The 13,261-nt window shown below is 45.1% G+C and overlaps 1 protein-coding gene across 1 annotated transcript; it reads left to right on the forward strand.

Annotated features, from left to right (window-relative positions):
* Positions 1 to 1,068: 1,068 nt before the first annotated feature.
* Positions 1,069 to 12,854, forward strand: LOC147898626 (DNA (cytosine-5)-methyltransferase 1B-like). The gene is made up of 11 exons (XM_087378898.1): positions 1,069 to 1,404; positions 1,772 to 5,046; positions 5,162 to 5,326; positions 5,460 to 5,673; positions 5,761 to 5,872; positions 6,183 to 6,330; positions 6,687 to 6,884; positions 6,966 to 7,244; positions 7,596 to 7,757; positions 10,631 to 10,849; positions 12,184 to 12,854. The coding sequence occupies exons 1-11, from the start codon at positions 1,290 to 1,292 to the stop codon at positions 12,325 to 12,327; spliced, it is 5,031 nt and encodes a 1,676-aa protein (XP_087235024.1). The 5' UTR covers positions 1,069 to 1,289; the 3' UTR covers positions 12,328 to 12,854.
* The last annotated feature ends 407 nt before the right edge of the window (positions 12,855 to 13,261 follow it).

A 13,261-nucleotide genomic window follows, 5' to 3' on the forward strand; every position in this document is an offset into this window, starting at 1 on the left:
AGAAGTGAATAGGGATAGTGATTTAGCTGAAAATGCATCTAGCCATTACATCAAGCCCCTTTCATAATTGTACTTTGAGGGCCACTTGAGGACCATGGTAAATCACACAATCGTCTCCACGAAACCTCTAATTTGATGTGTCATGTGATTTTGTCGAAGTCCACCTTTCACCTTGGCATTCACCTCTCACCATTTTTCCTTACATGAAAGGTGTTCTCTAGTTGTTTCCCTACTTCGTAAGTTGGCTTGGGGGAGGGAGGAGGAAGAGGTCACTCTCAAATGGCGACCTTGTGATATAGTAGGGAGCGTGAGCTGGGGTCCCTTCCTTGAGATGGAAAGCTTGAGTAGCCACTATTGACACAGCCACCCACATGCACACATGGCCATCTACGAGAGCTTGTCGCCTACGTTGGGGACAACAGGGGGTTTTCCAAGGGAATTGAACACCGATAGCTAGCTCAGATAGACCATCGCGCTCAATTCGCTTAATCCGCACAAAACTGGATGGTTTTTTGGAATCTGAGAGAGGGTTCTTGAGTTTCTTAGTCAAAAGTGACGTGCTGTGTTGAACACTAGGATGCTTAGAGCGGAGCCACGTGCATGGCTGTTTGGAGATCCAACGACTGTAATCAACGAGTGGCGGCACATCTCTGATAGCCTATTTAGAGGCTCTATCGACATTATATGGAGGCATCAGACTGTGGAATTGTAGGGCAAAGTTGAGATAAGAGAAGGTGCCAACTTTTTGAAAGATGCAAGCTGAGACATAAACGTTTTCTGGAAATCAAATCCAAAAGTTGAGAATGGACATATGGAAGGGGGCGCTCGATGTAAGCAGGAAGCCTATGCCATCGCTCTGATGAAGTGTCCTCAAAATGTATTGAATGCATCTAGGCTGTGGGCCGGAAATGGGGCGGGCAATAACACTCAGAAGCACCAGATGACACAAAGTGCACAGAGGAGGACGAGCCTCCAGGCATCCATGTCACATATGTGGGGGGATGGAGGGGAGATACTTAAAAAACGAGAGCTTAAAACAAAAACAAAGAGCTTGAGCTGGTTCTCGACGAGAGGGCAATAAACGGGGGAGTTCAATTTTTGGTCTTCTTTGAAAAACTTGGCGCTCACATTTTGCTGCGTCCCGCCATCGCCAGAGCTCTTCATCTCTATCTCCACCTTCATCTTCATCGCCGTCGCCATAACTCCGTATCTCCTTCTCCATCGCCATAGCCTCCCTTCCCTCCAATTCCCTCCCTCCTCCCTTTTGATTTCTTGCTCCTTTTGCTTCCATGGCTGCCGCCGATACCGCTCTCGACCTCTCCCACTGGCAGCTCCAAGGTGGCACCGTGCTCCAGACCACCGCCTCCAACGGTCGCATCCGCCGCACTTTCGTCGCGCCTTCAGGTTCTCTTACTTGTGGTGATCCTTCCGTGTGTGTGAGTGAGAGAGAGAGAGAGAGAGAGAGAGAGAGAGAGAGAGAGCGTGCGCGCTTAGCTTTACTTCGTCGTTCGCTTCGCTGTGGTTGATCCGTATGAGAGAGGAGGGAGAGAGGGGGAGCTCAACTTAGCTCGTGTTGTGCTTTCTACGGGCTGTTTAGAAGGGGATTATTTCGCTCAATCACGCCTTTTTATAGTAAACAATGTGACTCTTTACGGTGTGTTGCTTGTTTCCGAGTGAACTTAAGATTTCAGTGCACATCTTGTCCAGCGTAATGCGCGCGCCGGCACTCGCGCTGTCTTTCTGACTAGTGGTGCTCCTAAACGCTGCGCAGGTGAGAAATTTCGAACATGGAAGGAGTGCTTGAAATACATGGGAAGGATCGTGACCAGCAAACCCGCCGACGAGGAGGTGCAGGTGAAGAAAAGGCCGGCATCGGATAACGGCGTGAAGAAGCAGGCTTCCGCGGAGACGGGTAAATGTAAGGAGAATGGATCGGAAGGCAACGAGGCGACCATGAAGAAGAGAAAAATGCCGAAGGAAAAGAAGAACAAGAACGGGAAGCGATCCCGAGAGGGGGAGGACGGGGTCGAAGGCGAGGGCGAACAGAAAGAGGAGGAAGGCAACGGGGACGAGGAGAAAAGCGAAGGCTGTGGTGATGGAGACGAGGAGGGAACAAGGAGGAGCAGGAGGCCAAAGCGAGCGGCAGCGGCGAAATGTTTGAGGGAGAAGAGGGTGCGACTGAACGAGAAGGACTGCATGATAGAGGCGAAGCCGGAGAGGGTGGTGGAGGGGGAGGAGGTGGCGATAGTATTGACAGCGGGGGGAGGAGAGCAGCAAGAGCAGCTGCCGCAGAGAAGGCTACTGGATTTCATGGTGCACGACGAGGAAGGGAACGCTATGGCGATGGAGCTGGTGGGAGTGGTGCCACTGTACGCGACGGGGCTGGTGCTTCCAGCAACAGGTCCTGAAACCAAAGAGGAAGGGATCCGGTGCGAGGGCTTTCCTGTGGAATCATGGTCGATTGCAGGCTACGAGGAAGGGCAAGCTGCGCTCTGGCTGAGCTCGGATATGGCGGAGTATCACTGTGTGAAGCCTGCCGGAGCTTACAAGAAGCTCTTCGAGCTTCTCTACCAGAAGGCTATGGTGTGTGTGGAGGTTTACAGAGCTCTCTCCAAGCCTGATGGAGGTGATCCGGAGATGGCGCTTGATGATCTCTCTGCTAAGCTCTTGCGTTCCTTCCTCTCCAACAGTAGTAGGCCTTTTTCCTCCCAGTTCTTTTCACGTGATTACTTCATTTCTCAGGGCGAATTCATCGTCTCGCAGCTCTCCGGCTTGGATCAAAGCGCTACCTCCGGCCAGCAGCTCTTCAGTGGCCTCCCTGCATTGGTAGCACTCGAGAAAGAATGCAGAAAACGTGAGGAGGAGCACCTCCTGCAGTCCCTTCCATCTTCGGGTACCTCACTTAAAATCAGAGAGCCTGTCTCTTCCTCCAATGCCTCTGCTGCTCCCTCCTCCCTTGACGCCATCTCTGAGGATGAGAAGCTTGCACGCCTCCTCCAGGAGCAAGAAGATCTTAAGGCCTCATCCCAGCATCGCCACCATCAGCAGCAGCTGCAGCCCTCAATGCCGAACAAAGCCAAATTCTATGTCAAGATCAATGAGGATGAAATTGCTTCGGATTACCCCCAGCCTGCATTCTACAAGGCAGATGAAGAAGAGATGGATGAATATGTCCTCTTCGATGAGAATGTGTCTGCCATTGCACCCGAAGAGCTCCCCCGCAGAATGCTGCACGATTGGGCTCTCTACAACTGTGATTCCAGGCTTGTCCCCTTGGAGCTTCTCCCCATGCTGCCTGGTACAGAGACCGATGTGGAAGTCTTCGGCTCTGGTATCATGACAGAAGATGATGGCAGTGGCTACTGCCTGGATGACAATGCCGGCTCTGGGATGTCGTCCTCCAAATCAGATGCTTCCGGCCCTGATGGCATCAGGATCTACCTCAGTTCCATCAAAGAATGGATGATTGAATTTGGAGCTTCCATGCTCTTCATCTCCATCCGCACTGATGGTGCCTGGTACAGGCTTGGTCAGCCATCCTCTCAATACCGTAAGTGGTATGCCCCTGTTCTCAAGACCGCCTGCCTTGCCATACAAATCATTACCATGCTGAAAGAAGAGTCCCGTGTCTCTCGCCTGTCCTTTACTGATATTGCTAAGCGGCTGGTGGACACCCCTAAGGACCAGCCTACCTTCATCTCTTCCAAGATTGCGGAGGTTGAAAGGTATGTGGTGGTTCATGGGCAGATTATTCTGCAACAGTTTTCCGAGTACCCCGATGAGACCATCAAGCGGTGTGCCTTCATCACTGGTCTGGCCTCCATGATGGAGCAAAAGCACCATGTAAAACTGTTGATGACCAAGAAGAAATTAATTAAAAAAGGACGGAATCTGAATCCTAGGGCTGGTCTTCATCCAGATGGAACCCGGCCCAAGCCCATGAGAGCCACGACCACAAAACTGATACATCGCATTTGGAGTGAGTTCTATTCAAGTGCAGTGCCAGAGGGTGGGGAGTCAGAGGGAACTGTGGATGGGAATGGTGAGACAGAGGTTGTGGAGCAAGAGGAAGCCTTGGAAGGAAGTGACAATGAAGAAGAGACCATTTTTGTTTTGGGCAATAAAAAGCAAACCGGAAGTAAACTTAAACCAAGCCAAGGAAGAACGAAGTTGAAGGTAGAATGGCTTACAAAACCAACAGGACAAACTCCTACTCAGGAATCAGTGTATTCAAAGGCCCATGTCATGTCTGAGGAGGTCTCAGCTGGAAGAGTTGTTCTTGTCGAAGTTGAAGAACAAGACGAAGAAGGAGAGCCTTTGCCTGGAATGCTCTTGGTAGAATACTTGTATGAAAAGAAGAATGGATTGAAGTGTCTTCATGGGAGGTTTCTTGAAAGGGGTATACAGACGGTGCTAGGAAATGCAGCTGACCCACGAGAGGTCTTCTTGACTGATCGTTGTACTGACATTGAACTGGCAGAAGTGAAAGGGAGTGCTGCAGTGCAGATGAGAAGGCGTGCTTGGGATCATACTTCCAGAAGAGCAAATGCTGCCGACGATGAGGCTGAGAGAGCTCGAGCTAAAGAGAGAAAAGAAAAAGGCCTGCCCACAGAGTATTTCTGTAGGGCTGTTTATTGCCCAGAAAAAGGGGCATTTTTAAGCCTCCCTTATGATACTCTGGCTCAGGGGAATGGCACATGCCATGCCTGCAAACTTAGGGCTGAGAATAAAGAGAGAGAATCAATGAAAATGCTTCGGAATGACGAAGGGATCAGATATCAAGGGCTAGATTACTACCTTAACAGTTTCTTGTATCTCAGTCCAGATACACTCCCACCCCTTTCAGATGAGAGTGAGCCTATTGCAAAATTTAAGTCTGGCAGGAACAAGGGCCTACGAGCATTTATAGTCTGCCAACTCTTAGATATTAAAGTTGGTAAAGGACCAAAGCAACTCAATCCCAAAAATGTACATCTCTCCGTGAGAAGATTTTACAGGCCTGAAGACATTGGATCTGACAAGGCCTATGGTGCTGATATGCGAGAGGTGATCTGCAATGACTTTGCAAACAGTGATCATGATGTCCTGTGAATGCTATTGATCTGCTGGTTAAGCTCTTCTATATCATATTTAACTGATGTGGTCCCTCGTGTACTTGCAGGTTTATTACAGTGAAGAAACAGCTGAAGTAGGGCTTGATGCAGTGGTAGGCAAGTGTGAAGTACTAAAGCAGTCGTATATGCCAGATGTTCCTGCACATGAAACTTTCAATCATATTTTTTTCTGCACATGTATCTTTGATCCAAAGAAGGGTACTATCAAGCAGGTATGTAACAGTCACTTTAGAGCACTCAAAACAAAAAATGAAGCAGTCGTCTTTTTCTATGTTAGCTGATAAATAATGTACGTTTTGTCGAAAGGCGGTGATGAAGTTTCTCATCTTGACTATGGCCTTGCAGTTACCTGCAAATGTAAAGCTTGGCTCTTTGAAGGACCCTACAATGAAGGGAAAAGTGGCAGTTGATGAGATTTCTATTGCTAAAAGGAAGGGAAAGGCCATTGAAAGTGAAGAACCAGTGAAAGAGCAGTCCTCTGCAAAGCCTGAACTCTGCCTTTCCACTCTTGACATATTTGCAGGTTGTGGAGGTTTGTCAGAGGGTCTGCGTCAGTCAGGTACTTTCTGAACGGTCTGTAATTGTTTTCTGCACTGCTCAAAGTTCTTTCCATGATGGCCTGACCTGACTGTTTCTCTGTGTTCAGGTGCTAGCTTGTCAAAGTGGGCTATTGAGTACGAGCATCCAGCTGCTGAAGCCTTCAAGCTTAATCACTCTGAATCTGAGGTCTTCTGTGAAAATTGCAACGTTATTTTAAGGTGCTCTTTTGTCCCTTGTTCAAAAATGTTTGCTTGGGGAAGATATATTGAAACTTGAGGATTTTAGATTGGAATTTGGATTTACATGCAAGTGTATGGAGTCATTATACATACTGTAAATGGATTTTTACCTGTGGTTCATCTCTTTCAAGGTGAACTGGGCCAAGTCTCTAATCCATCCCAGACTAACCAATCCTTACACAAACAAGTTCCTCATCCTCAGCCATATGGCTCATAGTTCTTTTATCTTTTGCCTTCCTACCTTAATCATAAATGTAGCCTCCAAACTAACAGCTGCAATTGTCTGCAGATGCATAATGGAGAAGAATGGAGACTTGGATGATTGCTTGTCTACTCCTGAAGCAGACGAGTTAGGTCTCCAACTGAGTGAGGAGAAGAAGGGCAAGCTTCCCATGCCTGGAGATGTCGATTTCATCAGCGGTGGCCCTCCCTGTCAGGTAAAGCCACACATAAAAGCTTGTTTGAGCCCATAACATGCCGGATCAACGTATGTTCACCTTGAGTCTCTCTAAGCAAGTCACTTTGAGAGTCTCCTCCTTGATGTAGTGCATTGTAAAAAGGCTGAAACAGAAACCAATTTTATTCTAAGGCTCTACATTAAATTGTTTTGACATGAAAGTGTAGTTTGTGATTTGAAGTTTTGGTGTTGTGTACAAAAGATCTGCAATTACCATTAGTCTATTGTTGGAATTCTAAAAACGGGTAAATTGTAACATGACGGCAAATAACAAGTGTCTTGTTTGTCATATCTAGTGAGGTTTTTGCACTAACAATTAAGATGTAATTTATGCAGGGATTCTCAGGGATGAACCGTTTCAATCAAAGAGCATGGAGCAAAGTTCAATGCGAGATGATTTTATCATTTCTTTCCTTTGCGGATTATTTTCGTCCAAGATTTTTCTTGCTGGAGAATGTTCGGAATTTTGTATCTTTTAATAAGGGTCAGACTTTCCGGCTTACTTTGGCTTCACTGCTTGAAATGGGGTATCAGGTAAGGTTTCTTGCCTCTCCATGTCGTGCGGCTTGTTTGAGATTCATACTATTTATACCTAATGTCATTCTTCTGCACCAGGTCCGATTTGGTGTCCTTCAAGCAGGAAATTATGGTGTATCCCAGTCTCGAAAAAGAGCTTTTATTTGGGCAGCTTCTCCAAGTGACACTTTGCCAGAGTGGCCAGAGCCAAGGCACGTGTTTGCAAGCTCTCAACTGAGAATTGTGTTGCCTGGAGGGCTGCAATATGCAGCGGTGTCAGATGCTGCTGCTGGTGCTCCCCTAAGGTCTATCACTGTTCGGGATACTATTGCTGACTTGCCTCCTGTTGGCAATGGTGCAGATAAGACAGAAATAACGGTATGTTTTTTCTGTTCAAAACTAGCTTTTTAATGCAAGTGGAGTAGTACAATCATCTTTTGTGGGCAAGTTGTGCATTTGGATTTCCAATCGTATAGTGCTCACAAAGGCGACTTTTCGATGCAGTAAGTGGATGAGTTAGCCTGACTTCATTGATTTGTTGCACTATGCTATCTTCTCTATGCTATTTTCATCAGTTCATAAATTAGTGAAATATACTAAAATAACTGCAGTATTCTTTTTAAGAGGACAGTCTGGTCTTTTTTGATTTGTTTGCACTGTACGATTTTCTTCTATTGATAATTTAGTGAAGCATATTAAATAGCCACATCGCTGTCTTTGCAATTGCAGTATGGCAATCCTCCACAATCATGGTTTCAAAAGTTGGTTAGAGGTCAGGAAAGCCATCTTTATGATCATATATCCAAAGAAATGAATGAGCTCAATCACATCCGATGCCAGCGCATTCCAAAACAACCAGGTGCTGATTGGCGTGATCTTCCAGAAGAAAAGGTAAGAAGGAACATTTGGTGATCTCCCCCCTGTTTGCTTTGTAATGTCATGATTTTGATTATTTGTGTAGACAATCATTTACAGTTGCAAGGAATGCCAATCTATTGATGTATGCATCTGTGCCATGTGTATGTATCTATCTGTATGCATGCAGAGAGAGAGAGAGAGAGAGAGAGAGAGAGAGAGAGAGAGAGATGCCATGCATTGTTAATGTCCTTGGGATTAACCTCTAGGATCTAAGGTTTTATTAGATTGACAATGTCATTGTATCAACAGAAGGTTTTGAGAGGGGGGGAAAATTGAGACTATTCACTCTACACTTGCAAAACGTTGGCAACACGATCAACCAAGAATAATGGTTGTATACATACATCCAAAATATCAAACATAATGGTTTATGGTCCCTGTGTGCGTGTGTGGGATCTAGATTATCCTGCCCTCTTGTTATATAAAGATATCTTCTGATACTTGTAACTGCCTGTCCCTTTTCTTGGAAGTTGTTACTGTTCTTTATAATATAATAACAACTGGATTTCACGCAAAAAAAAAAGTGTGGGTGTGTGTTTCCTCCAAAAAAAAAGTGTGCGCATGTGTTAACAGTGAGCCCCAATATGAGGAGGACAAGGAGCAGGACTCTTTCAAAATGTGTAATTGAGACGCTGCCATTTGTATTGGTGCCACTTTGGCACACTATGGAGAATAAGGAAACCTACATGGACGGCAATCTGCGCGGCTTATCAAGGCTGGGGCTGTTGTACAGCCCAGCAAAGGGCCAGATAGAGGGCAAGATTGGGGATTTTAGCTCAGTCAGGTCAATTAGTTGGCCTGTTCTAGGACATGTCTAAGACAGATTGGTCATCTGCCAGATCTAAGTCAGCCAAATGGCTGGTCGGTCAGCATCTGGGTTCCCGCCTATTTGAAGGCCCATTCTACCATTGACAGCAGGGGGAGACAAAGACCAGCCCCTCCTATAGAAGAAAGCACTTGTGCCCATTCCTCCATCGCGCGCGCGCGCACACACACACACACACACACACACACACCCCTGCGCTCAAAGCTCTCGTGCACACAAATGTGCATGCATGAATTTCACATAAAATGATAGGAATATTGTTCTTGATATGGTACTTGAAGATGTAGTAAGTAAAGAAAGTTCGGCCTCTAGGAATACACCTCCAAGGACTAGAAGGGCTTGAGACACACAACACAACATGTTCATATGTGCACCCAATGCACACACATCCAAACACAAATTATGCTTATAGTTAATCAATGCAGCTTAAAATAGAGTAGGCAATGCAAGCAAGCATTATGGGGTTGATAAATAAGTCTGTAATCTAGGTATTACCTTGTTAACCTTATCCATTATGTCTTTGCATGAATGGCTTTCTTGTCAGGCGGCTCAGGGAAACCACTAATATGATTGGTTAGTGTGCATGCAGCATAAATAATGAATTTTCAAATACAAGTGAGTCTGTTTAAATTGGAGTATCTGTTATCTAAGTTGTTGACTTTTGGAAGACGCACACACATTTTCTTTTATAAAGACACACAGCTGGTCACATGCCTTTTAACTTGGAAGTGGGGTGTGTAAAGCTAGAAGGCAATAGTATTTTGAGGTTAGCACTTGGAATGGGTCTAGCTTAATGCAGCATTAATAGGTGCATGCATGCAGAGGGGGAATTTGTGTTTCTGGTTGGGGTTATGGTTTGAAGATTCTCTCTGTGGGCGAATCAAAGATGTTCACTTTGGATGGCTAGGGGTCAGATTTAGAATGATTGGAGTAAAGTTGGCAACCAATCAGTGTTGCTGTACATGTTCATAGTCTGTTGGTGCATGTTACCAATGCACAGGAAGAGCATTTGACTGTGATGCAGTCAGATGGATCATGCATTCCTTCCCCTTTCTGGTGCAACCATGTTTTCTAGGCCAAAGAGAGTGGACAATAATACAAAGGTTTCACGTTGACATGTGGCAGACATTAGGGTAGACAAGGATAGTTGGGTTTGCATTGATGTGATTGATATATTGGCTGACATGCACCTTCCTGGCTCATAATTACTTTATCGGAACTTGGCTGAGTGAGTGCCTTTCTTGTTCTCTAGATTAAGTACTCCTCGTGGTTGCATGCTATGAACCATATCAGTGACCATTCTAAAGCTCACATAGCAATCATTTACATTTCTTGACCTTTTGTCCCTTAGTCTCCAATGAAGTGAAGACTGGTGTGTCCCTGCCCATCCCCTACAAGAAAACAAAATCACACATATTAGAGAGAGAGAGAGAGAGAGAGAGAGAGAGAGAGAGAGAGAAGTATAATTTATTAACGCTCACGGGGGGCCAAAAATGACCCATGGGACCATCTCAATACAATGTAAAGAGTCTCCTCAAAAAGAGGGGGTCAGTAATCTATGAGTTCCTGTAAAAAGACTGGTGATAAATAATCCCAATGCTGCCGGAGAGGCAGTAGAGAGAACTGATGTCAACTGAGTGGAGTCCTCCAGTATCTGCTGGTAGTCCTCCCTGATATGTGCATATCGGGGGCACTGTAAAGCCACATGTGCCTCTGTCTCAACTGACTGCAAGTTGCAGAGAGTACAAACTCTGGCGTGTCTGGGCTGATGCATCCAAGCTCCCTTCTCTATAGCAAGCGTATGAGATCTGGTGCGAAACCTGGCTATATTTCTGCGATAGAGAAGGGGAATAGGTGTGCTAATGTAGGGCTGAGCAGAGGCCTCCATGGACATGTATGTAGACCAACATGAAGGGTTTATGTTGTCTTGATAATACTCCAGTTTTGTCCTCTTTTCATTAGAGAGAGAGAGAGAGAGAGAGAGAGAGAGAGAGAGAGATTGATCATTTTTGCTCAACAGGTGAAGCTGTCAACTGGGCAACTGGTTGATCTGATTCCTTGGTGTCTACCAAATACAGCAGACCGACATAATCAGTGGAAGGGTCTTTATGGAAGGCTTGATTGGGATGGTAATTTTCCGACATCAGTTACAGATCCTCAGCCCATGGGTAAAGTTGGGATGTGTTTTCACCCAGAGCAGGATCGCATTGTCACAGTTCGTGAGTGCGCTCGCTCACAGGTAGTTATTTTCTCGCTGGTCTTCCTGCAATTGTCATGTTTTGTTGTACATTCAAAATTGTTTATTAAGAGACATACATGTGATGTCTGTTGACATGATAAAGTGTCTTCAAAGATATATGAGCCACACATGCTTTATGATGAACCCATGTATAATCTCTTCACCATGTTTAACTTCTCAAAGCACCAAAAAGTTTTCAACTAGTGTTCCACAAGAGGGATTGTTTACAAAGGTTTGCTGCATTTGAGCGCCACGAATGTGCTTTGTCACAGAATGCAGGTAGAAAGTTCCAATTTGCTGGCAACTTTATGGCTGAGCAGGGTTGCTTTCAATGAGAAGCCATAATAGGCAGGCAGGGCTCAACCATTGGCAGTGCCTGCCATAGCCATTTTGGCTAGATCTGGCTGACAGAATATGTGATGGCCACCCGTTCCTTCAATCAGGTCTTAGATGTGGCCACCAAAGCCTTCAGTCCACCGTGGATTTGTCTGGTTTAGACAATAACTTGCCCAATTGTTAGGTAGAAGAGCAACGTATAAGAGCAGCCCTAGTTCTCATAGGCTGGCATGAGAGCAAGCGAATGCTGGAGAAGCATAGAAATCTTGAGGAGAATCGGAGAGATCTCAATGGGGGGTGAGTTGCCTTTTCTCAGATGAGAGTTTTCACAGAGTTACTCTCCCTCTTAAGGTACTCCTTGACTTGAAGAGAATATTTGTCCCTCCATAGCATTTGGACCGACTTGATTGTCGCTTGATATGCCTAGGCAATGTAGCTGCTCCTTGTGGTGCCTTTGTTTTTGAGCAGGCCATTATATGGTCCATTGGCTGAATACTTAAGGTACTTCTTTGGCTTTTGGTTGCCGCCTGCCTGAATCAATGCATAGTCAAAGACTTCAGCTTTTGGTGATTGCCTTGCCTCTCAAGAGTTCGAATCCTTCCTCGTAGTTCAAGGGCCTAAACAACTCACCCGTCACTTAAATGTCGTTCTTGAGTTGGTTGAGTTGGTTGACGAATATCTCAAGCTTTGGACTTTTCTTTCTGGAGTTGGACGACTACGTGAACTGGCTGGTGCAAGGGTTCACAGAATCTGTCCAGCTCTATTGACTGGTCTGCTCTGCTCTGTTGAACTGGTCTTGCTTCCTCTCGGCCTCAGCACATTTGATTCCACGGTCTCTAGAATGTTTGTTAGAAAGTCGGGTCCATCCACGGTTGAATTGCGTTGGATGTCTTGATCAGGGATATGATTTTTTCTGTTGTCCGTATTAAAACTAATCTCGTTATTTTTTTGCAAAAAAAGTAAAATACTCAATCTTGTTATTTTCTTCGTATGTTCAGGGTTTTCCTGACAGCTACAGGTTTGTTGGCAACATTCAATGTAAGCATCGTCAGATTGGGAATGCTGTACCTCCACCCTTGGCACGAGCTCTGGGAGAAAAGCTTAAGGAGGTTATTGGTTGCAGTAATAATATTCTTGCTTGATCCGGTACGACGTTATTGTTCGCTCCGGTAGAGTTCATCAATGAGGGCAGCTGGCCTGCAAATTTTGACCAACCCCGCTCGTCGTCCTCGTCTATTATAGAGGAAAGTGATGCGGCTCATTGCCGAATCATCCAAGGTCTATTGATGATCGAAGGCGTGCCCATTATTTCGCTCGCTTGTTTCACTACTTCAAGTGCCCACAGAGGGCCAAATTGTATGCAAAATTGTTTCTATAAAGAGAAGCCCATTTCTCCATTTCGCTTCAAGCATTGAATGCCCTCTCGATCTACATCACTGACGTTCTGAAATCCTTTTCGTCATTGTTATGATATATCGTTTTTTTCACGATATATAAATCTAAGCAGGAGTCTTGTTAGATGAAGATTCAAACGGATTCAAATCCGGAAAGACGTTATGGGGTGAGGTGCAGATTCAAACGGAGTCAAACTTATACCGAGGCAATTCTATTGAGCAATTGGTTCAAGAACATTCTCCGAGCTTTTTTCATACCATGATGTTTAAACTCTCTTGAGCTTAATGAAGGGTTTTGCACGCGAGTTTCCACATTGTACTTGTGCGTTGATTGTCATTCTTTACTCTCTTTAGCGACTGACTTGTTTTTTTTAATGTGAAACTTAAGGGCTTAAAAGTTAAGAGATTTATCATAAATGAGGTTTTAAACTAAGACCCAAGAATTGATGAGAAATGGTCATTGGTTTCCACAATTTCAGGAAGGGTAAATATTGTTTAACATTTGGCCATTTTCTTTAATTCAATACAACTAAAACCGTACATTTGAGCATCCTAAGGGTCTACTCAAATACTATGATGATATTTGATTCCATGTGAATTTAAGTTATCTTTGGTTATCATTTGTGCTACTTTCAAATAAAGCCAAGTCGGGTGGAAGTTATGAGGTAAGCCATGTGCAATA

The sequence above is a fragment of the Dipteris shenzhenensis genome, chromosome 9, assembly GCF_047967505.1.
Source record: "Dipteris shenzhenensis isolate YYH24624 ecotype China chromosome 9, Dip_SZ_1.0, whole genome shotgun sequence".
NCBI classification, from domain to species: domain Eukaryota; kingdom Viridiplantae; phylum Streptophyta; class Polypodiopsida; order Gleicheniales; family Dipteridaceae; genus Dipteris; species Dipteris shenzhenensis.

Coding starts and splice junctions, on each gene's coding strand:
- LOC147898626 (XM_087378898.1), top strand. CDS start 1,290: ATGGCTGCCGCCGATACCGCTCTCGACCTCTCCCACTGGCAGCTCCAA. Junction 5,047..5,161: donor ATGGTGCTGATATGCGAGAG/GTGATCTGCAAT, acceptor GTGTACTTGCAG/GTTTATTACAGTGAAGAAAC. Junction 6,331..6,686: donor GCGGTGGCCCTCCCTGTCAG/GTAAAGCCACAC, acceptor TAATTTATGCAG/GGATTCTCAGGGATGAACCG.